Source organism: Leuciscus leuciscus, assembly GCF_965113295.1.
Source record: "Leuciscus leuciscus genome assembly, chromosome: 24".
Taxonomy (NCBI): domain Eukaryota; kingdom Metazoa; phylum Chordata; class Actinopteri; order Cypriniformes; family Leuciscidae; genus Leuciscus; species Leuciscus leuciscus.
The window spans coordinates 32507171-32532969 of NC_138723.1; the positions used below are offsets into that span (position 1 = coordinate 32507171).

The following is a 25799-nucleotide window of genomic DNA, read 5'->3' on the forward strand; positions in this document are numbered from 1 at the left end:
GACATCTGGGCTTCTTCTGAAAGACCATAATGTTGGTCTTGTACCCCTTTTCCACCAACAAGAACCGGGTGCTGGTTCAGAGCTAGAGCTATTGCCATTTCGGAGTTGGTTCTACTGACGAGCTTACTAAGAACCGGTTTGCGTTTCCACCGGCCAGAGAGCCACAACAGAGCTATATCTTACGTCACTGCATACGTTTCATGTTGCCCAGCAACGCTAGTGCGGCAGGCAGCGCCAAACACAAATACACCAGACTTGTTCGTGATGCATCGGCTTCTCGCAGAACGATCAGCACATGAAATCAAAGCACTACGAAAGCGATCAAAAAGCACAAGGAGTCGTATGATCTCCAAACACTCCCGCAGCTCTGATCGGTCCACGCTGCTCCGATGCATCTCGAACAAGGCATCAACAATAATAGACGTTGCGTTACTATGGATGCTCATGGGTTTGCGAAAATAAATCGGCATCCAAACACGGCGAATCCAACGCGTTCGTGCAGCTCGCCGTAACTTACATAGACGGATATTATAATCGAGCTGCTATTAGCTCGACTAGCTGCTATTTAAAAATGGCGGTCACAAGTTTCTCTTCAGTCTTGTTGGCCACGGTAACCCCGCCCCCAGCCTCTGACGCAAGCGGTTCTTTCTTGGCTCCGTTCTAGACCCTGCAATGATTTGGTGCTACTTAAGAACCAGTTTTACTGGTTCGGAGCTGGTGCTTTGGCGGTGGAAAAACAAAGAACCGATTTGAAACTAGGCTCTGGCTCCGAACCAGCACCAGCTCTGCCTTGGTGGAAAAGGGGTATTGGTGAGGTTGACTGCCAGGGCCCAGTTCTGGCAGTAGTTCTCCAGCAGGTCCAGGTGCTGCTGTAGTCCCTGTGCAGTGGGTGACAGCAGCACCAGGTCGTCTGCGTACAGTAAGAGCTTGATGCTCCTGTCCTGTAGAGTGAGTCCAGGGCCTGTAGACTGCTCCAGCTGCACCGCTAGTTCATTAATGTAGATGTTGAACAGCGTTGGACTCAGGCTACAGCCCTGCCGCACTCCCCTTTTCTGGGTGAAGAATTCTGTGTGTTTGTTGCCAATTCGTATTGCACTTTTGTTGTTCGAATACATTGATTTTATAGTGTCATAAACTTTACCCCCTACACCACTTTGTAAAAGTTTATAATATAATCCGTTGTGCCAAATAGAATCAAATGCTTTTTTGAAATCGACAAAGCATGCAAATATTTTTCCGTTTTTGGTCTGTTTTACGTGTTTATTGATTAGGGTGTGTAGGGTGTAAATGTGGTCAGTAGTTCTGTGATTTGGAACGAAGCCAATCTGACTCGAGCTCAGGACATTGTGTTCGTTAAGGAAGCTTACAATTCTATTGTTTAAAATACTGCTAAATAACTTCCCCAGATTACTGCTCACACAAATGCCTCTGAAATTATTAGGGTCCAATTTCTCTCTCTCTCTCTCTCTCTCTCTCTCTCTCTCTCTCTCTCTCTCTACACACTCTCTCTCTCTCTCTTTCTCTGATGCGGGTTAGTCTCTGAGGAGCGCTGTGCAGTGCTGCCCCTGTGCGGACTGGAGTTTCACACACACACACACACACACACACACACACACACACACACACACACACACACACACACACACACACACACACACACACACACACACACACACACACACACACACACACACACACACACACACACATCCATACTTTTTTTTCTTTTTCTCAAGAAGAATAAATTATGGAAGCTTGTTTCCACCACAGAATAAAACATTTTAAAAGAAAATTGCGACTTTATTTCTCAGAATTGTGAGATATAAAGTCCAATTCTAAGGAAAAAAATACGGACTTTTTTTTAAAACCTCAGAATAGATTATATCTCACAATTCTGACTTTATAACAAGCAATTGCGTGGCTCGTGTGGATGAGGAGGCGAGGCTCGTGTGGATGAGGAGGCGAGGCTCGTGTGGATGTGGAGGCGAGGGGGCTGCAGGCCGGGTCGTGGGATGTCTTCCAGGGGGAACACAGAGCCTGTCGTGGGGTTCCTCCAGTCAGAGGTGCAGTGCTGGTGTTTGAGGGGTGTCCCTGCAGTGGCTCTATGGGGTGTCCATGAGGTCGCTGTGGTGCGTTGGAGCTGCGCTTGAGTGCGATGTCCTTCAGGGTTTTGGCCTTCTGTGGAGATGGACATGGTCGTAAAGGCTGCTGAGGGTCAGTGTGGGGTGCTGAGGGTCAGTGTGGGGTGCTGAGGGTCAGTGTGGGGTGCTGAGGGTCATGAGGGTCAGTGTGGGGTGCTGAGGGTCAGTGTGGGCTGCTGAGGGTCAGTGTGGGCTGCTGAGGGTCAGTGTGGGGTGCTGAGGGTCAGTGTGGGGTGCTGGGATCAGTGTGGGGTGCTGAGGGTCAGTGTGGGGTTCTGAGGGTCAGTGTGGGGTTCTGAGGGTCAGTGTGGGGTGCTGGGATCAGTGTGGGGTGCTGAGGGTCAGTGTGGGGTTCTGAGGGTCAGTGTAGGGTGCTGGGATCAGTGTGGGGTGCTGAGGGTCAGTGTGGGGTGCTGAGGGTCAGTGTGGGGTGCTGAGTGTCAGTGTGGGGTGCTGGGGTCAGTGTGGGGTGCTGAGGGTCAGTGTGGGCTGCTGAGGGTCAGTGTGGGGTGCTGGGGTCAGTGTGGGGTGCTGAGGGTCAGTGTGGGGTTCTGAGGGTCAGTGTGGGGTGCTGGGATCAGTGTGGGGTGCTGAGGGTCAGTGTGGGGTTCTGAGGGTCAGTGTGGGGTGCTGGGATCAGTGTGGGGTGCTGAGGGTCAGTGTGGGGTGCTGGGGTCAGTGTGGGCTGCTGAGGGTCAGTGTGGGGTGCTGAGGGTCAGTGTGGGGTGCTGGGATCAGTGTGGGCTGCTGAGGGTCAGTGTGGGGTCATGAGGGTCAGTGTGGGCTGCTGAGGGTCAGTGTGGGGTGCTGGGGTCAGTGTGGGCTGCTGAGGGTCAGTGTGGGGTGATGAGGGTCAGTGTGGGCTGCTGAGGGTCAGTGTGGGGTGCTGAGTGTCAGTGTGGGGTGCTGGGATCAGTGTGGGGTGCTGAGGGTCAGTGTGGGGTGCTGGGGTCAGTGTGGGCTGCTGAGGGTCAGTGTGGGGTGCTGAGGGTCAGTGTGGGGTGCTGGGGTCAGTGTGGGCTGCTGAGGGTCAGTGTGGGGTGCTGAGGGTCAGTGTGGGGTGCTGAGGGTCAGTGTGGGGTCATGAGGGTCAGTGTGGGCTGCTGAGGGTCAGTGTGGGGTGCTGAGGGTCAGTGTGGGCTGCTGAGGGTCAGTGTGGGGTCATGAGGGTCAGTGTGGGCTGCTGAGGGTCAGTGTGGGGTGCTGAGGGTCAGTGTGGGGTGCTGAGGGTCAGTGTGGGCTGCTGAGGGTCAGTGTGGGGTGCTGAGGGTCAGTGTGGGGTGCTGGGGTCAGTGTGGGGTGCTGAGGGTCAGTGTGGGCTGCTGAGGGTCAGTGTGGGCTGCTGAGGGTCAGTGTGGGGTGCTGAGGGTCAGTGTGGGGTGCTGGGGTCAGTGTGGGGTGCTGAGGGTCAGTGTGGGCTGCTGAGGGTCAGTGTGGGGTGCTGAGGGTCAGTGTGGGGTGCTGGGGTCAGTGTGGGCTGCTGAGGGTCAGTGTGGGGTGTTGAGGGTCAGTGTAGGGTGCTGGGATCAGTGTGGGGTGCTGAGGGTCAGTGTGGGCTGCTGAGGGTCAGTGTGGGGTGCTGAGGGTCAGTGTGGGGTGCTGGGGTCAGTGTGGGGTGCTGAGGGTCAGTGTGGGCTGCTGAGGGTCAGTGTGGGGTGCTGGGGTCAGTGTGGGGTGCTGGGGTCAGTGTGGGGTGCTGAGGGTCAGTGTGGGGTGCTGAGTGTCAGTGTGGGGTGCTGGGGTCAGTGTGGGGTGCTGAGGGTCAGTGTGGGCTGCTGAGGGTCAGTGTGGGGTGCTGGGGTCAGTGTGGGGTGCTGGGGTCAGTGTGGGGTGCTGGGGTCAGTGTGGGGTGCTGAGGGTCAGTGTGGGGTGCTGAGTGTCAGTGTGGGGTGCTGGGGTCAGTGTGGGGTGCTGAGGGTCAGTGTGGGCTGCTGAGGGTCAGTGTGGGGTGCTGGGGTCAGTGTGGGGTGCTGGGGTCAGTGTGGGGTGCTGAGGGTCAGTGTGGGGTGCTGAGGGTCAGTGTGGGGTGCTGAGGGTCAGTGTGGGGTGCTGGGGTCAGTGTGGGGTGCTGAGGGTCAGTGTGGGGTGCTGAGGGTCAGTGTGGGGTGCTGAGGGTCAGTGTGGGGTGCTGAGGGTCAGTGTGGGGTGCTGAGGGTCAGTGTGGGGTGCTGAGCCAGGGGTACGCTGGGCTTTAGGGCACAGTCTCTGGATACTCTAGCATTGATATGCCTGATGATGTCTGGGTGGAGATCATGCACAGTAGCAGGATGGAGAGGATGATTCTGGAGTTGGGGAAGTTGGATGATGCCTTCTCTGTCACATTAATACTCTCTCTCGCTGAGCTCTGAGGTCGTTGGTGCCGGTGTGGATGATAATGTGGCTGGGGGAACCCAACTGCTCTTCACTCAAGAGCTCCAGGGCCTTCTGTGTGTTTGGGCACCATATTTTTTTGATGTTTGCTCTCAGAAACAGTTTCTTTTCATCGATAAATTTGCCATTGGAGTCCATGAGGAGTATAATCTGAGGCTGAGACTGACTGCAGGAGTCGGATGGAGGAGGGCCGCTGGGCTGGGTCTCTGTGGTCGCTGGAGGAGCCGTCTCCTCTGAGCTCTGCTGTTCTCCTCTCTGGGTCAGCTGTGGGACTCTCTGTCCTCTCTCAGCTTTCTCAACTCTTCCCTCATCACAGACAGCTGATTGTTCTTCTCCTCTCCCTGGTTTTTCATTTCTTGAGTTTCTTTCTTAAGGATTTCTGTTTCTTTCCTGTAATCCGCTTCTTCCTCTGTTGGATCAGTCTCCTTCACTGCTCCATCTCCTCTCTCAGCTGCACCAGCTCCATCTCCCTGAACTTCTCCTTCATGTCGCTGATGATGCTGTGTAGAAGGGAGATCTCCTCACTGTCGTCCCTGGACTGATGGCTGGAGGTTGAGGTGTCTTCTGCACTCTTCTGTGTATTAGGGCTGATCTTGTTCAGCTGAGCTTTTTCTTTAATTTGGAGGAAATCTTTTTCAAATTGTTTCAGCTTCCCCTGAATCATAACAGTATAGACCTTATGTAGCCCCGCCCCGTTTCTCTGGTGCATAAGGTCTATAGGTTAGCTGTTATCGTGACATCTGAATCTGAATCATCCCCTTCCTTAATCTGCAGTTTCCATCCATTACTGATGCCCTTTCTGATTACTGTGGGGTAATGATGTCTGATCGCTGAGTGCCACACTGTAAAATTAAAAGGTGCTGGAGGAACCTTTTGGGGTTCTTCACTTTGCCACACCGGCGGAACCGTCTGCAGATCCTCTAGGCACCCTTTAAAAGGGACGGTTCTCTGAGGAACCACACAGGTTTCCTGAGGAACTCTTATATAAGGCGCTGTGTTGAACCACTTTGGGTGCCTCCAGGAACCAAATTTAATTAAAAAAATTTTTATTTCATGTTGTTACTATGGTTGCCATTGACTTCTATTATAATAAACAAACTGAGCCAAATACAAAATAAGAATTGTTTATTACATATTTTAGATCCATTTTAATACATGCACTTCCATGCACTTGGGAAAAAAGCTAGTAATAGATTAATATCAATGAATACACAAAACAATAGTATAATACCTAAGCAACATGAATAATCAACCATGTATAGGCTACACAAGAAAAGACATCTCAACAAAATGCATGGAAACACATGTTCCATGTAATAAATCAATGTATTTTTTTTAAATAAAAAATGCCCATCTTCACTTAACTTTAAAACATTTGTGTTTCAGTCCGCTTGTTAAGTCTGACGTCCCTGTTTCCCTCCTTCCAAAGAAAGAAAGAAAGAAAGAAAGAAAGAAAGACAGAGAGGGCAGAGATGAGGTTAGGAATGAAAGGTCAGTAGGCCTGTGTAGTTTCTTCACTCACTGTGAGCTGTACCTGCACTGGACGGCCAATGTCACATGTATTTTGTGTATTTTCAAAATACAAAATAATGTATATGAATTTAAATATTTTTTTTCACAGAGTATTTTGTATTTGTATTGTAAATACATTTCCATGTATTTATGCCCATCTCTGCTCTCTCTCTCTCTCACACACACACACACACACACACACACACACACACACACACACACACACACACACACACATGTAGTGTTTTCATTTTTTATGGGGACTTTCCATAGACATAATGATTTTTATACTGTACAAACTGTATATTCTATTCCCTTACACTAACCCTACCCCTAAACCTACCCATCACAGAAAACTTTCTGCAATTTCACATTTTCGAAAAAACATAACTTTTTTGATTTATAAGACGTTTTCCTCATGGGGACCAAAGAATGTCCCCACACGAACAAGGATTTCGGATATTGCCATCCTTGTGGGGACATTTTGTCCCCACAACGTGATGATTACCAACTCACACACACACACGCACACACACACACACACACACACACACACACACACACACACACACACACACACACACACACACACACACACACACACACACACTCCCGCGTTATTCCTCAGGCGAACACTAGAGGCGCTGTCCGGTATTCGCTCATGTTCGCTTCTTCTGTTCACGCGTGAGATCATCACAAGCAGAGACTCAGACATCAGGAAACATCAGCAGCTCTTCAGTTCCTTCTCTTACTTACAGAGGTTAGTCATAACATTACTATACATCATCATATTTCTGATGATGCACTGACCTCAGAAAACTGACGTTTTCGCTGTTGCTTCAGATAAACGCCTATAATTTGCGGCGGCGAGGACACGTCTCGTTCAACTTCCTGATAAAGTTCCTCTGCTTCAGAATCACATAAATCATTAAACATATCGATGCTCGTGCAGATAACATGTAGGTTTTATGCGTTATTAAATACCGTGAGATTATGCTGAGGACACGTCGAGTTTTGGCGCGTTTCGCGAGCTGAAGGAAAACTCCCTCAGATGTTCATCACTCGGACTCAGCGTGTTAAACACCAAACATCACGGCATATACAGCAAACATCTGTGTATCATTGAGGTGTTTTTGATTTTTTGAGGAGTTTCTTGACTCGCTGAGGTGTGTTTGACCTGTCGTTAGTGCGCAGGTGTGGATCAGGTGAGGTGCAGTGTGGGAAACATCCCGAATTCAACGTGCACGATCTTTGTCATCTGTACTTTACCACAATTACATTATTTTATCCTCTCGAGAAAGACGGGGGCATAGGAAACATTACATACACACGATAAGGGATAGTAACCACCAGTACGAATAATAAGATTAAATGCAATACACGATATGAATAATCTGTAATGAAGATGATTTTCATGTTTTTGTTTTTGAATCAGAATGTCAGACATAGAGGACTCGGATCTGGAGGAGGAGGGAGTAGATGTTGTGCGACACAAAACCAAGATTGTGAGTTGAATTCAGACGTCAAGTCAGTTTTATTTATTAAACTGAATCAGTGATGCAAACAATGAGAAGTTCAAATTCTGCTTTAAAGACAATAGAGTCATGATTCAGATCAAGTGATTCAGTGACTCACTGTACTGAACACACCCATGATTCACTCTGTTTCCTCTCAGATCTATCAGAACCAGTTCCCGTTCATTCACATGGAGCCGCCCGGTGAGTGTGTGTGTGTGTGTGTGTGATGGTGTGTGTGTGATTAATGAGCAGTTTGGCAGATGTTTCAGTGTTGCTGTGTTCTAGACGTCATATATGAGCGGTGGATGAAGATAAAGCCGGAGGTGAAGAAGCTCGTGGGTCACCTGATGCACGTGTCCGTGTTCTGGTGGCATATCCTCCTCCGACAGCAGGAGAACCACCCCACCACCTTCTGGGCCGTCGAGATGGGCTTTCTGGACTCCAAGTGAGTCGTTTCAGAGAGATCTGATTCAGTCAAATCAATAATAGTCAAGTCAAGTCTCCTTCATTTATACAGCGTTTTAACAATATAGGTGTTTCACAGCAGCTTTACAGTGATAACAGGAGATTACAGTAACAGAGATTGTTTAGACTTTACAGCAGATCTAGAATAAAGTTATTGTCCAGATAAAGTTAGTTTAGATTGATTCACTTCCGTTGCGAAGATCATTAGTTATTAACTTAGCGGCCGCTAACACACACCGTTCTCACAGAAAACTTTTTATGTGTTCCGGCCGTTCATTTGCACAACAACAGTGTTTGGTTGACCGTGAGGGTTTGAGAAGCTTCATTGCGCTGTTTTATCTTTCAGTGTGTCGAACGATCTGAGTCTGAAGAGGCTGGAGAAGATCGAGATCTTGGAGAGTATCCTGGAGGCGATGGAGCGAGGCGTACGTATCCGTCCTGACGAAGCTCACGCTCGTCCTTCACTGAGTCTTCGGTTCTGATCACATGTCTTGTTTTGCTCAGCTGTCTCACAGGGACATGGAGAGGAAAGCCCGAGCCGTGGTGTCGCTGAACAGACTCTTCTCCTTGGTACGCTGCCGTAAGCCTTTCTTCTGCCAGTAATTACTCGCCCTCATGTCGTTCCAAACCTGTAAGACCTTCGTTCATCTTCGGGACTATCCCAGATGTATATGACTTACTTTCTTCAGAGAAACACACAGGTCCATATAATGGCACTGATCTTGATTCTCACACACACACACACACACACACAGTCTTACTCTTGAGTGACAGGTATTCTGCTCTGTCTATTAAATAGCGGTGTAAATCGGAGCCTACATGACGATTCGATACGATACCGATTTCTTAAGCCAACGATTCGATTATTTTCGATACTTCAGAATTCCCCGCGATACGATTCGATACGATTCAATACTAGATTTTTACATGATATCTATTAAGTTTCAAATAAATCAACAAAAATAATATATAATTTGCCTTTTATTGAGAATACAGAATACAATTGCATGTCACAAAGAAATTGTTTTTCCACCTCCACAAATGAATGTTGTTCATTATGTCGCCTTGTTGAGGTAAATTGTAGTTTTCCTTGCTTTACCCCGGTCTTAAAGTAAAAAAGATGACTGTGAAAAATAGTAAAATTAAATTAAATACATTTATGGTGAGATTGCTACAATTTATTTAATTAAACGCATTTATGGTGAAATTACTACATTTTCACGTCAATCTGTGTTCATTTTGACCACGAAACATGCGCTGTCACTTTAATTCAGCGCGTGCAGCACAGCAGAAATAGACTCGGTGTGGGAACGATCTCTGCACTGCTGTATACGCACCGCAACTGGAACGGATAAACGGACCGCAACCGCGTGCAGTGTGAAAGCTCTGACCTGTTAACACATGGGTACTGAAAAACATACGCACCGCATACGCACTTCAAACGGAGTCTGTGTGAAACGGGCGCAATCAGACAAACGGCAACATCTCTTACCACTGCTCCATCTGTTTTCCTGAAGCCAAAATACATCCACACCCATGACGTGACGCCGACTGGAGTGTGTAACATTTCACTGTCATTGCCAGCTCGCTCTGAGGGATCCATCGCTCTTGAAAGTCAGACTCAACAATGTGTGTGAACATAGATAGACTGTGAAACGTAAGTAACGCGTGTGAAGCGGTGTGAAGTAGAAGACAATAATGAGGTTAGCGCCACCCGCAGCTTAGTAGGTTGTACGCATATGTCGGAGCAGATGCTGAAAATAGACAGGCGGCAAAATAAACACATGAATCGATACTCTTGCGGACGCATCGATGCATCGAATCGTCGGCTGTATAATCGATGCATCGATACGAATCGATTAATATTTACACCCCTACTATTAAAGGGGACGTATCATGTGTAACTGCTGTAATCGGTGCTTCTACCGACCCAGACAACGTGAAAAGTGAAACCCAGTAACTGTGTTCTGGTGAGCCTTTCTCTGCAAGCGTGTCAAAAAATAAGCCGAACATATTTCGCTCTCCTTCTGACGTATGAAGAGGATCTTATTATAATATTACCGGCCCTTAATCTGCACGTTTACACACACCAGCTGACGTTTGGTTTCACAAGCGACAACAGAGACCAGTTCTAACGCAATGATAAAGATCCAGCAAAGCCTGAAACTGTTCTGTGGTTGAGCACAGACGAGCACTGAACACTATTGACCAGAACATGTCACCGCTGTCTTATAAACACCTCAGGAACTGTGGACACTTGTGGAGAAGTTAAACATGATGATGAGATGATCAATGTAACTCCACTACAACTACAGAAATGTCTCCACTAACATTCAGAAACTCTTCCTGAGTCTCTCCGTAAGGCTGCACTCGCTACTGGTTATTCTGGGATTCTGGATTGAGTGAGATTGGCCTGTTTTGTTATTGCCGGAGTTTCTGAAGCTCGTGTAAAGACTCCGCCCTCTTCTGAATGGAGGCGGAGCTGCAGCTCATTTGCATTTAAAGGGACACACACAAAAACAGCGTGTTTTTGCTTATGCCCAAAAAAGGGGCAACTTTGACAAGCTATAATAAATGATCTGGTATTTTGAGCTGAAATTTCACAGACACATTCTGAGGACTCCATAGATTTATATTACATCTGGTGAAAAGGGGCATAATGTCACCTTTAAACCTTTAACGAGTACGATCACAGCGAACATTCAGATCTGCGTTCTGATCCAGAGAGAGCCGGTGTCATGTATAGATATTAAACTTTCCAGCCACACAGTATCATTATTTCTGTTTTACAACACTTCAGATTAGCACAGAAGTACTGGATAAAAGTTTATAGTTCACATATAAACACCGATGTCTCCGGTTGCGATCAGAATGGAACAAATCGCCTTCTGAAAGTAACTCTGCTTTAAATAAAGACTATTAATTACATTGTTACACCAGTAGGTGGCGACAAGTGACTGTTAAAAACATGTATTTGTCATTGAATCATTCGTTTAAGAGATTTGTTCAAAAACAATGATGCATCCTACAATGACACAAGTAATCTTTATGAGTGAGTCATTTAATCATTCGCAAACATAGTATGTCTGAATACATAGTATTAAAAAAATGGTCAAAAGTCCCCGGATGACCTACTAGTGCCGGTGAGATTCTGAAGTGCGTATGCGATGGACACTTTACAATCCCATGAGGCCACGGGAGAGGATTAATGATGCGGCGGACACTGTTAATGAAACAAGTGAAGTCTTTATGAGTGAGTCAATGAATTGACTGCAGCTATTAACATTTTGTCAGTACCTCTAGTAAATGACGTTATTAGCTAGTTGTCTATTCACAAAACTGATCTTTCTATTTTTTTTTTTTTTTTTTTTTTACGTGATGTTCCGCTCATCCGGAATCATGCAGCTCCAGTGAAGCTCACACGAGAAGTATATAGTTAAATATGAGTGTTTTTCTCACATGCACTGATGGTTTGTCTCAGTCGTACGCATCATGTGACGATCGCTGTGTGTGGTTTTCCATGAGCGACAGCCATTCAGTGCCATTAGATGCACTCGCAGAGATGGATTATTGTCAGAAAAATGCCTGAAACAACCGCGGTTAGATCAAAGTATAGCGATCAGATGGTTATTTAACAATCGCGACAGGCCTAGTGTCTCCTTCATTTATACAGCGCTTTAACAATACAGATGTTTCACAGCAGCTTTACAGTGATAATAGGAGATTACAGTAACAGAGATTGTTTAGGCTTTACAGCAGATCTAGAATGAAGTTATTGTCCAGATAAAGTTAGTTTTGATTGATTCACTTCTGTTGTAAAGATCATTAGTTATTAACTTAGTGGCCGCTAACACACACCGTTCTCACAGAAAACAGAAACCCTTAATGTGTTCTGGATGTTCATTTGCATGACAACAGAGTTGACCGTGAGAAGCTTCATTGCGCTGCTTTATCTGTCAGTGTGTCGAGTTTCAGTGACTACGTTTACATGCAGCCAATATCCGGGTTATGGTCGGGTTAAGGTCACTATTTGGGTTTCTGAAACATTCGGAATAACGCGTTTACATGCGTGAGCAGAGAGAGTTACTCCTGTATACATGGAATTTACAATATCCCGATGTAAACGGCGACACACGGTTAGCGTCTGGACGTACGGACTTCCTTAAGACGCAATATGCGTCATTTCCGATTCTTTTTCCTGTATCCAAAGACAACAACAACAGCAGCAGCACGCGGATAATGAATAGTTCGGGGCAGATAGCGATCGCCTTTGTTTGCGCTTTCCTCCTCGCTCCAAAAGTGTGGTGCTGTGCTGCGTCTCGCCATGTTTACCTCTACTTCTTGTTTACTTCCGGTATACTGCACGCAGGTTTCTGTATGCGGCGTCTCTACTCAAAAGACCAAGATTCCTTGCGAATAGAACATGCGCAGAACACAAATCAATGTCCCTTTTGATGGGGATATGCCGATACGCGTTTACATGACCAAATATTCGGGTTAGAAAGGGGGTACCCCAGGTATAATATCCGGGTTTTTAAAAACCGGGATATGAGCATATCCGGGTTTTTGCCGGTGTTTACATGGCCGTGCGCGACCGGGTTATTGCTAATATCCCGGTTTTGAACGGGTTATTGGCTGCATGTAAACGTAGTCAGTGTTTCTGTGCAGAGAGAGAGTCATGTACAGGACACCGGGGACGGCGTGAGCGTGAGGAGTGTCCCTTTAGCACACCTGGACTCAGGGCTCCCACGGGTCCTGGAAATACTTGGAAGTCTGTGAATCTGAAAAAGATAATTCAAGGCCCTGGAAAGTTTTTGAAATGAAGCGCACACACATACACGTCCTTGAATTTATTTTGTGCAAGAAGTTTTCTGGAAAAAATTCCATATTATTCCCTCCGGTCCGCTAATGTGTTATTTCACCAACACTACGTTTCCCGTGTGAGGTACTTCGTGTTGTACGTTGCCATGACGTTCACACACGCAAAACTGTTACAATGTATCTTAAAAGGTAACACAATGTAACCTTGCTCTCACTTGAAATGTGTCGCCACATTAAGTCCTTGAATTTGAAGTTAACCGAGGTGTGGGAGCCCTGTGTGTGTGTGTAGCAGGAGGATTGTCTCTCTGTAATCTGTGTGTGTGTGTGTGTGTGTGTGTGTGCAGCAGGAGGATTGTCTGTCTGAGGCGATCGCGTGGCTGCTGGACTCTGGAGCTCCTGGTGTGCGTCAGAAGCTGCTGGATCTCGGCTCAGTGGAGATCCGCTACCGCACGCTACGCTTCGTCTTCAACGAATGTGAGTTTCATGTCCATCAACGACCTCACAATTCGAGAGAGTAGGGCTGGGTTGATCATATTCATTTATCGATTTTTATCGTTCTCATTTTGATGAACCGATACTGATTCTTTAATCCCAAGGTTGATATTTTAGATGCTGATGCATTTAAACTTCACTAAACATTCTCTGTAACTCCTGCCATCCAATAATAATCTTTGATACTTCTGATCTGAAACAAAGTCTCTTTCAAATACTGTCAGTTTCATCAGTAAATTCAGTCAATAAATGTTTGTGACAGATGAAGCGATCATCTCTTCCTCTTTACTACTAGTTACAGCAGCAAATAAACATCAGAAGGAAAGTTGAAAGATTCAGAACAACTTCCTGAAATCATGTAATCCATCAATCAGTGATTCAACCAATCAGTCAATAACACAGCTGGAGAATGATGTCACCAGGGATTCAAGTTCTCCGTCGCTACGACGGATTTCTGCGAATTTCAGAGTTCCCGCTTGTCCTTATGTCTTAAATTCACTTTTCATAATTATAAGGCCGTAAATATGCTTACGTTTCTCAAACGGTGTAATAAATGTCTTAATTTCAGTTTGAATGGGTCTTAAATTAGGAAGGTGTGTTCACCCTGCTGTAGGGTTGGGCGATGTCCCCTAAATTGGCAGTTGACGATGTTTACAGTAAAACATCGCGATGGACGATGATATCGTCGGGGGGAGGGGGGTTGTGTGCTCACGATCATGAAGAGACAGGGAGAGTGCACATTGTAGCTACTTACATCTACTGTGTTTACGCCACGGGAATACTCGGCTTGGCATTTTGAAATATTTCTATGTTTATTTGGCCGTTCAGGCGCGCAACCGAAGACAAAGACTACTTGACCATGTTGCGCTCGGAGCGCGCGCGCACCATCCTGTCAGTAGAATTCAGTTCTCTTTCGCGACTTATCGTGCTTTTAATATTTCTTTTCAATAGCACATCCTGCTCTTTTCTTTCTCATTCATGTTTTGTTATGAACTTTACATAATCGTCAACTGAAATCTGCGCGGATTATCAACAATACGACACATTTATAGGACATAAAGGGTCTCTGCGGCAAAAGTGAAAGTACCAGCGGCCAACGGGTGAAATGTTTCTCTTTGCACAGCAAAGCACCCGTTTCAATAAAAGGATATATTAAAGTTTATAAAGCCTACTTTTACATTTTCATTGCTGTTTTAAACTGAATTTCGCCATCACCTTAAACAAGCTGCTCTGCTTGAATCCCAGTGCAGGAGCTGTAACTGTTAGGTTACCACAGAAACGTAAGCGTTTGGTAGATTGCTGTGGTGACTCGTGACACTCGCGAACAGCACTGAACACACACGTCTTCATTTTTTTTATCGTTTGTTGGTAAAGGGTGAGAGACCTTGCGAGCCACACGAGCCATAGGTTCCCAACCACTGGTGTACACACGAAAACGAACTGCCGTGAGACTGGGCTGGTCTGACAGGGTGGGGGGCGTGGCATCACGATGGTGGCTCTCCATCGTGATGTCGGTCAGCCATCACGATGGACGATGATATCGTCCATCGGCACAACCCTACCCTGCTGAGGGGGGTGTGATCAAGCTCTCTTCTGTCATCACTCCGCTCCTGATCCACTCCGGGTCTCCATTCCCACTCATGGGAAAACTGCTCTGTGTTCACTCCATTTTAAAAGTTATTCTAATATGTTTATTTTTTATTTTTATCATGATCGTCTGAACACAACATTTATAATACTATATGTAACGGTTTGGAAAGTATTCTACACGTTTAATAAATAGAATTAGGCCTACACAAAAATGTCCAAATGTAGTGAACGCGCCTATAGAGAGAAATGCTCATATCAGATATATATACATATGATGTCATGCCTGTGAAGTAGCCCATACACTGAGTTTCGGTTCGTTTATGAGACGAGCTCCAGTTCACGTGCAGTGCAATATTGCGCCGGCGTCTCCGTGCCCTGATTATATTGTCTGCTATATTTGCTTCTCATTTATTAAATCTAGGCAATTGGTTTATGAAACCGATTAAAATTAAGATACAATTTATACAAAACGAAATTCACTTTAAAGAAAGGCTTTTTACAAAACAAAACTTAATGAAGTGGTCAAAGTCATGTCTGACCCACTCCACAAGTCTCCCGATATAATAATCCTTTTCAGATAATCAACACAGATAAAATAAAAAAATAACATTACATTATTTATGTATAATGGCTAGGTTAAAAACAGATATTGTATTATGTATAGTTTGCGATATTAGCTCACTTTTCGGCAAAAGCTCTCTTGGCTTTTATTATTTGAGAAATAAGAACGTGTGTTAAAGTTATGCAAATGGTTAATTATGTATATGACTACATCACAGAGTCAAGTCTTGCAAAAGCATTAGATTGAAAACATTGACATTTTGTAAAGTGTGTAAATGATAGAAACACAGTTCAAAACGGCCTTTCTTTAAATGCAAATGTCCTTTGAGTGTTTCATTAGTGAAGGTCAAGCATGTACTCGCTAAACTCCTAATTACAAGAAGAAGAAGAGCTGCTCCTAAACTGGGTGTGACGGGCTGTGGAATGAGGTTTGCCCGAGGAAACATTCAGTCAGAAGAGTTGCTTTGCTTTAACAGCTGTGTCACGTGACGCCACATTTACCTCAGAGAAATAAACTCGAGAGTCAGCTAGAAAAATAACTCTAGATATGAGCATTTTGATGCATATACACACCATATCACATATTCTTTATACTTTTACTGTACTTTTTGATGTTGTTTGAATAAATCTGTCATGAAAAAATGTTTGACAGCCACCATTTAAATGTTTATATTTCAATAACAAATTGGAGTAGAAACAAAATGATGCCATTAAAAAAATATGATTGCAATGTTATTATCATAAAGCATCGTGTAATTTAAATGTTTGTTTATAAATCAGTTGTTAATTGTAACCTGTAATATTACAGTAATGCAGCGACTGACGGGATTCCTGTAGGTTTTACAGCTTTAGTCCTGAGACGTGTACCGAACCTGATATATGTCCACATGAGTCCTGAGAATAGAGAATAGAGTCATGTGATCTGTGTCTGTGTCCAGAGCTGAAGAACACGTGTGTAATAACCATCTGTCCCACAGATGCGCGTTATCTTCAGGTGGTGTCGTGCAGTAAGAAGAAAGCCATCGCCGAGCTCAAGTCAGAGCCGGACACTTGGAGTTTATCGGTGAGACACTTGCAGATCACGTGTGCTTATGTCACTGACTGATGATGATTGCTGGAGATCTGCTGTATTAGCAGAAATAAGACATTGTTTTCTTTTGTTACTGTATCCCAGAAAAGCGACGATATGAAAAACAAGGGAAATGAGCAGTTCCAGAAAAAGAAATATGACATGGCTCTGAAGTGGTACACTAAAGCCATCAAATACCAGTAAGTGCCGAACATCGTCACTGTTTTAATTCCCAATCCTGTTCTGTCTCCTGTTGTAATCGAGTGTTCATCTCTCGTTCTGTGTTTCAGCCCTAATAACCACATCCTGTACGGGAACAGAGCGCTGTGTTTGATTCGCTCTGAGAAATATCTGTGAGTGTCATTTCTGTTATTCCGATGCACATTACTGAGGAACGCGAGTGTGAGACTGACTGTGGGAGTTGTTTTCAGGAAAGCACTCGGCGATGGAAAGAGAGCCATTATATTGCAGCCAGACTGGGCCAAGGTAAACGCTCATTCATCATCACCATCATCATCACCATCATCATCATCAGTCTTATTTAGTTCAATTCACGTTTATTTGTACAGCGCTTTTCACAATACACATCATTTCAAAGCAGCTTTACAGAGAGTGCACGAGTCCACATTACAGCTTACAGTGATCTGTCAGAGTTACTGACCCTGACCCCTGACCCTGCTGTGACTCCGGTACGGTTGGGGATCGGTTGAATTTTAACGATTTAACTTCTGCTTATTGATTCTGATTCGAATCAATTCCTAATTTCGATTCCAATATGGTAAAAAACAACAACTTTGATTTCATTCACATTTAGTCTTATTGCAAAATATTTAATTGTATCTGAATATCATGAACACAAACAGGCTAAAGAACTCTTACACAAGGAGCGTTTGCCTGTGGTTTAAAAACACTAGAAGAACAACTAGCAGAACTAATATAAACTTCAAGCATTATTAAAGACAAGCAAACACTCAGTGATTAAAAAAAGAACAAATAAAAAATTAGCAATCCTAACACACACTGAACACAGATACGATTGAAATTACAGTTTCTGAACCTGAAAATCTTAAAACTGTTTATCAAATGTAAAATAAAACACTGCAGTTTATAAATAAAATATACATTACTAATGTATTCTGTCTTTTGATATTTGATTAGTGTTATTATAGAGCAGGAATATTAGTGTTATTATAGCAGGAATATTAGTGTTATTATAGCAGGAATATTAGTGTTATTATAGCAGGAATATTAGTGTTATTATAGCAGGAATATTAGTGTTATTATAGAGCAGGAATATTAGTGTTATTATAGCAGGAATATTAGTGTTATTATGACATTATATTAGTATGACATTATTGTGTTATTATATTAGTGTCTTTGTCATTCTTCCTCTCAGCTACAAATGAGCAGGAAGTGACAAATATTGTGTGGGAATGTAAAAGTAAGTCCTCCACTGACTGTGACACGGTCACAGACCGTGTAACAAACACGGTGAGTAATGTCTTGTCCTGTTATTATCATGCGTCGCGTCTGAATGCGTTGTTGTTTTTGGAGCTCTATCGATTTGATTTATAATTCTTGATTTTTCTCGCTGCCTGCTGTGAGTGTGTTTGCTTCGGAGCTGTAAGCTCCGTCTTAGCCTCGTATTTCCTTGTTTTGAACCATCATTTACTACAATTTCTAGTTGTTTATATTACTACTAAATACAGCTTACCCAACCCTGACGCATAACACGCTAGTAATTCGCTAGCCTGTTAACGCGCCACCCTTGCGCTCAGCTATTTTTATTTATTTATTTTCTCTCGCGCCTTTGAGTTCATAAAAGCTCAGGTGAATAAGAAACACTCAACAAACACGGTGAATAATGTCTTGTCCTGTCATTATCATGCGTTGCGTCTGAATGCGTTGTTGTTTTTGGAGCTCTATCGATTTGATTTATAATTCTTGATTTTTCTCTTTAAACCCGCTTACAACGAACATTTTCTACTCTTCCTCACTGAGAAGCACTACTGCTCAAACCTCATTGTTACAACGCGGACTGTTGAGCAGACGCGTCTCAAGCCTATTAGTGATCCAACGCTGCATACTCTTAAAGGTTACGTCCGTGGATCACGGCTGAACGCGTCTTCTCCACACTCACTTATAAACAAACACTTTTTTTTCGCCTATCGTGCGTCTACTCTACACCCCTACCACTAAAAAACCTCATAGTTACAACGCGGACTGTTGAGCAGACGCGTCTCAAGCCTATTAGTGATCCAACGCTGCATACTCTTAAAGGTTACGTCCGTGGATCACGGCTGAACGCGTCTTCTCCACACTCATTTACAAACAAACTTATAATATAAATTAGTATTAATATTGATAGCATCACTGGTAGCTTCGTTGCTAACTCACTGTCCATCTGTTAAAATGGCGAATATATCAGATGTAAGTAGTCTACCGCTTGGTGCAGGTGAGGACACATTTGAGCTGCACGCACTGCAGTCTGAGCTGGAAGCTGTTGAGAAACAGATCCACAACCTTTTATTGAGACAGGCCGAGCTGAGAGACCGGTGTTTGGCTCTTGAAACATCACGCGCCGACGCACACAAATCAGTGTTTAACGTTACTAACCCGCTGACTCCGACCGCGTCTACTCCGTGCGTTCCTCAGCATCGGTCGCAATCAGCCATGGTCTCGTTCACTCCGGCTCCAACACGCCACCACGAAGCCTGGGTGGTTCCGCAGCGGAAGACGCGAGTCAGGTTTAGACCAAGACTTTCTCCGACCCTCCCGGTTTTCGAGTTATCGACACAAAACCGCTTCTCCCCTCTACGCGAAACAGAACGCGATGCTGTGATCATCGGCGATTCCATCGTTCGGCACGTACACGCTACGTTAGGTACAAGTAAGGTGCAAAGTCACTGCTTCCCTGGTGCTCGTGTTTCTGAAATCGCTGCTCGCGTTCCCGAGATCCTGAACGGTGACGAGCGCGTCGGAACTGTGGTCCTGCACGCGGGAGTGAACGACATCAGGCTGCGCCAGACGGAGATTCTGAAGAAAGACTTCAGGAATCTAATCGATACGGTACGCAGCACATCGCCTGAAACAACGATCATTGTGTCAGGACCGCTTCCCACGTACCGACTAGGGCATGAAAAGTTCAGCAGATTATTTGCGCTAAATGAATGGTTAATGTCATGGTGCAATGAGCAGAAACTGCTCTTTGTAAATAATTGGAATCTGTTTTGGGAGCGTCCTAGGCTTTTCCGTGCTGATGGCTTAAACCCAAGCAGATTCGGAGCGGATCTTCTGTCAGATAACATCTCCAAATTGTTAAATACCCTTTGACTAGTAACCAAAAGTCCAAATCATAGTCTCTGCTGCACCAATTCAACTGATATAAATACTAGTGTAGAACATTGCATAGAAACCGTGTCTATTCCTCGTTTAGTGAGATCAAATAATAAATCTAATGCAGGATCTAGGAAAAATCTAATTGTTATTAAAACAGAAAATGTTGCTATTAGTAAACAAAAACTATTTCTAAAGCTAGGTCTTCTAAACATTAGATCACTCACACCTAAGGCAGTTATTGTAAATGAAATAGTCACAGATAATAGCTTCGATGTACTTTGCCTTACTGAAACCTGGCTTAAACCAAATGATTATTTCGGTATTAATGAGTCTACTCCTCCTGGATACTGTTATAAGCATGAGCCCCGTCTGATTGGCCGTGGCGGAGGTGTTGCAACCATTTATAAAGATATTCTAAATGTTACTCAGAAAACGGGTTATAAGTTTATTTCATTTGAAGTACTTGTACTAAATGTTACGCTCTTAGATGTTAGAAAAACATCCCTATTATCTCTAGCCTTGGCTACCGTATATAGACCGCCAGGGCCTTACGCTGATTTCCTAAAAGAGTTTGCAGATTTTCTCTCAGACCTATTAGTCAATGTCGATAAAGCATTAATTGTTGGAGATTTTAACATACACGTAGATAATCCAAATGATGCGTTAGGAGCTGCGTTTACAGATTTATTAAATTCATTTGGGGTCAAGCAAAACGTCACCGGACCAACTCATCGTCTTAATCATACACTCGATTTAATTATATCACATGGAACCGATCCAACCGATATAGATATCATTCCACAAAGTGATGAAGTCACTGATCACTACATGGTAACTTGCATATTACGTACGGCTGTAATATGTCATGCGGCGTCGCGTTATCAACCAGGCAGAACAATCCTCCCATCCACCATAGATAATTTCTCAAATTGCTTATCTAATCTGTCTCAGCTGCTGCCTGAACCCAAACAAACAGATGAACTAGAAGAACTAACTAGCACTATGAGCACCATTCTCTCTAGAACATTGGATGTGGTTGCACCTATTAAATTAAAAAAGGTCAGAGAGAAAAATAAAGCACCATGGTATAACAATACTACGCATGTTTTAAAGAGAGAAACCCGTATTTTAGAGCGTAAATGGAAACAAACTAATTTAGAGGTCTTTAGAATCGCGTGGAAAGACAGTATGTCACGTTATAAAAAGGCCCTAAAAGCTGCCAGGGCTGAGCGCCTCCGCAAACTAATAGAAAACAACCAAAACAATCCAAGGTTTCTATTTAACACCGTGGCTAGACTAACAAATAAACAGACGTCACCCGAACAAAATATCCCGTTACAGTTCAGTAGTAATGATTTCATGAACTTCTTCACTGAGAAAATAGAAAGCATCAGAACCACAATTATAAACGTTCAATCTTCAATCGCGCCTTACAATTCAGCTTCAATTATCACCCCGCAAGAACAATTACAGTGCTTTACAACTATAGAACAAAAAGAGTTAAATAAACTTATCACTTCATCTAAAACAACAACATGTTTATTAGATCCTATACCAACTAAACTACTGAAAGAAGTGTTATCTGTAGTGGAAGAGCCTCTCCTCAATATTATTAACTCGTCTTTATCTTTAGGTCATGTTCCAAGAACATTTAAACTGGCAGTTATAAAACCTCTCATTAAGAAACCACAATTAGATCATAATAATCTAGCAAATTATAGACCCATTTCAAATCTTCCATTTATGTCTAAAATATTAGAAAAAGTGGTGTCCGCTCAACTGGGCTCTTTCTTGCAACAAAATGATATCTATGAAAAGTTTCAGTCTGGATTCAGACCGCATCATAGCACTGAAACTGCGCTCGTTAAAATCACAAATGATTTACTTTTAGCTTCTGACCAAGGCTGTATCTCAATACTAGTTTTACTTGATCTTAGTGCTGCGTTCGATACTATAGATCACACAATACTCTTAGATCGACTACAAAATTATACTGGTGTTCAAGGACAAGCACTAAGCTGGTTCAAATCATACCTATCTGACCGCTACCATTTTGTCTATTTAAATGGAGAAAAATCGATCATAACTCCAGTAAACTATGGAGTGCCGCAGGGATCTGTATTAGGCCCTCTGTTATTTTCAATATATATGATGCCACTTGGAAATATTATAAGGAAACATGGAATTAGTTTCCATTGTTATGCTGATGACACTCAAATATATATTTCATCACGGCCGGATGAAAACGCTACATTTTCCAAATTGACAGAGTGTGTTAAAGATATAAAAGATTGGATGACGCGTAATTTTCTTTTATTAAATCCAGACAAGACAGAGGTAATACTTATCGGTTCAAAAAACCGCCCACAAAACCTCGCACAATACAACTTTAACATCATAGGATGTCCTGTTACTTTATCCTCTACAGTAAAAGACCTGGGTGTTATACTCGATTGCAACCTGTCTTTTGAAAATCATATTTCTTATGTTACAAAAACAGCCTTTTTCCACCTTAGAAACATTGCTAAGCTACGTAATATGCTATCAGTTTCTGATGCAGAAAAGTTAGTTCATGCATTCATGACCTCGAGACTGGATTACTGTAATGCTTTATTAGCTGGTTGTCCTGCATCCTCAATAAACAAGCTACAGTTAGTCCAAAATGCCGCCGCTAGAGTTCTTACGAGATCAAGAAAATATGATCATATAACACCGATTTTATCATCACTGCATTGGTTACCTATAAAGTTCCGTATTAATTACAAGGTATTGCTACTGACTTATAAAGCCCTAAACGGCTTAGCTCCAGTCTATTTAACGGATCTTCTATCGCCCTATAATCCATCGCGCTCTTTGAGATCACTAAATTCAAGGCTTTTGGTCATACCTAGGATATCCAGAACCACCAAAGGAGGGAGAGCATTTTCACATTTGGCTCCAAAACTCTGGAATAGTCTTCCTGATACTGTTCGTTGCTCAGACTCGCTCTCTCAGTTTAAAACTAGATTAAAGTCGCATCTCTTCAGCCAGGCATTCATATAATCCTACAGTTCAAACTACAATCCGGCCTCTATCCAATGCCAGAGGAGAACTGGCCCCCGACTGAGCCTGGGTTCTCCCAAGGTTTTTTTTCTCCATTAAGGCACCTGATGGAGTTTTAGGACACCATTAGGTCACTTGATGGAGTTTTTCGGTTCCTTGCCACTGTTGCCTTTGGCTTGCTCAGTTGGGGATATTTTGGGGATATTTAATTTAATTTTATCAATCAATAAATTCCTCTTGAAACAAACTTTGTTGTATTATTTTAATTTAATACTGTGAAGCTGCTTTGATGCAATCTGTATTGTGAAAAGCGCTATACAAATAAACTTGACTTGACTTGACTGTCATGATATCAGCATGACATTGATTAAAAAAGTTATATTGAATATTGTAAAACCCTTAACTTATATTTGTAACTTGTCATTCCAGACTGGCTGTTTTCCAAGTAAAATGAAAATCGCTAAAGTAATTCCACTTTTCAAAAATGATAACAAACACGTTTTTACTAATTACAGACCAATCTCTCTTTTGCCCCAATTTTCAAAAATTTTAGAGAAACTGTTCAATTCTCGACTTGAAAAGTTTCTCGAGAAACATTATGTAATTAATGATGGTCAGTATGGCTTTAGGTCCAAAAGAACTACCTCAATGGCAATAACTGAAGCTATTGAAGAAGTCACTAATGCACTGGAGCAAAAGAAGTATGCAGTTGGTATCTTTATTGATCTAAAAAAAGCCTTTGACACTATTAATCACTCAATTTTATTAAAAAAGATGGAAAGATATGGAATTAGGGGATTGGCTGGGGATTGGTTAAAAAGTTATTTAACAGGGAGGTCACAGTTTGTAAAAATGGGTCAGTATTTATCAGATACTCTTGGTATTGTTTGTGGTGTCCCCCAGGGGTCAGTACTGGGGCCAAAACTGTTCAATGTGTATATAAATGATATGTTTAATACATCCAAAGTACTGAAATTCATTCTATTTGCAGACGACACGAATATATTTTACAGTAGTGACGATTATAATGAGCTCGTAAATACGGTAAACAGGGAACTAAAGATAATAAAAAAGTGGATGGACACAAATAAATTATCCTTGAATATAAATAAAACTAAGGTAATGATGTTTGGAAATTGCAACAAAATGTCTGAACAGAGAATAAGTATTGATGGTATCCAAATTGAAATTGTGAGTGAGAATAAATTTTTGGGAGTAATAATTGACAGTAAATTGTCATGGAAACCCCATGTCAGATACATAAAAACAAAAATCTCAAAAAGCCTCTCAATTATAAATAAAGCAAAGCTATACCTTGATGAAAATGCACTTCGTACTTTATACTGCACCCTGGTACTACCATATCTTACTTTTTGTGTTGAAGTGTGGGGAAATACTTACCAGAACACAATAAATCCTCTGATTATATTACAGAAAAGAGCTGTGAGGATCATTCACAAGGTTGGATTTCTAGAACATACTCATAATCTGTTTACGCAGTCAAAGTTGCTAAAATTTGATGATCTTGTAAAATATTATACATCAATAGTCTTATATAAAGCATTTAACAAATTATTACCGCCTAACTTACAACGTTTTTTTAAAACTCCAGTGCATGCTCATAACTTGAGAGGTTTTGGACATTTTTCATTACCGAGAGCCCAAACCACTCGTAAATATTATTGTGTGTCTGTATGTGGAGTGAAACTCTGGAACAAACTGGACTTGCAACAAAAGCAATGTCAAACTATTAATCAATTTAAACTGTTATATAAACATTGGGTCTGGTTAAAATACAGAGATGAGGGTCTTTAATTTAAATTGCTGTTGTATTCAGTCTCATAGTGTGAACATGTGCTCAGTGTTTCCTTACCATCGTTGGTATATTGTCCATTACCATCGTTGGTATATTGTCCATTACAATTGTTGGCATTGTTTGTTTCTATTACATTGTAGTTAAATTGCTGTTGTATTCTGTCTCTTAGTGTTAACATGTGCTCAGTGTTTTCTTACCATCGTTGGTATATTGTCCATTACCATCGTTGGTAGCCTATATTGTCTATTACTATCGTTGGTATATTGTCCATTACCATCGTTGGTAGCCTATATTGTCTATTACTATCGTTGGTATATTGTCCATTACCATCGTTGGTAGCCTATATTGTCTATTACTATCGTTGGTATATTGTCCATTACCATCGTTGGTAGCCTATATTGTCTATTACTATCGTTGGTATATTGTCCATTACCATTGTTGGCATTGTTATTCCTATTACATTGTTGGTATCAATTGTTGTTATAAAAATTACTTGTTACTTATGGTAACGCCACCATGATATAACATTTGTAAATAATCTGTGAGCAAAGTAACTAGGAAGCTCAAATATTAATCACTAAATGGGTAACTGGGGTGGGATTAAATAAGTTGTCTTCTTCCCACTCCCTTTCAGGCAGAATTTGATCGTCATATTTGAATACTGTATATTCTGTTTTTGTTTTTTCTTTGTTTTTTTGCACTATATGATTTAACCATATTTTGTTTATCTTGTACTTTTTTTGTGCCATTGCCTGGAATAAACGAATTAATAATAATAATAATAATAATAATTATAGAGCAGGAATATTAGTGTTATTATAGAGCAGGAATATTAGTGTTATTATAGAGCAGGAATATTAGTGTTATTAGAGCAGGAATATTAGTGTTATTATAGAGCAGGAATATTAGTGTTATTATAGAGCAGGAATATTAGTGTTATTATAGAGCAGGAATATTAGTGTTATTATAGAGCAGGAATATTAGTGTTATTATAGCAGGAATATTAGTGTTATTATAGCAGGAATATTAGTGTTATTATAGAGACAGCAGGAATATTAGTGTTA

General features: G+C 42.6%; 1 protein-coding gene across 6 annotated transcripts in view; it reads left to right on the plus strand.

Moving 5' to 3' along the window:
• The first annotated feature begins 6676 nt into the window (after positions 1-6676).
• ttc3 (tetratricopeptide repeat domain 3) overlaps positions 6677-25799 on the plus strand; it is a 93872-nt gene continuing 74749 nt past the window's right edge. For 5 of the 6 annotated variants that reach the window (XM_082158600.1, XM_082158604.1, XM_082158603.1 and 2 more), the window contains exons 1-11: positions 6677-6783; positions 7459-7528; positions 7699-7741; positions 7826-7985; positions 8352-8430; positions 8510-8575; positions 13171-13300; positions 16447-16532; positions 16644-16738; positions 16829-16891; positions 16970-17024. In XM_082158600.1, the coding sequence (XP_082014726.1) occupies positions 7460-7528; positions 7699-7741; positions 7826-7985; positions 8352-8430; positions 8510-8575; positions 13171-13300; positions 16447-16532; positions 16644-16738; positions 16829-16891; positions 16970-17024 (846 nt within the window). In that variant the 5' untranslated portion in view covers positions 6677-6783; position 7459. Of the gene's footprint in view, positions 6784-6812; positions 7229-7458; positions 7529-7698; positions 7742-7825; positions 7986-8351; positions 8431-8509; positions 8576-13170; positions 13301-16446; positions 16533-16643; positions 16739-16828; positions 16892-16969; positions 17025-25799 lie in introns of those variants that run through there. The other variant, XM_082158601.1, reaches the window with a different exon arrangement.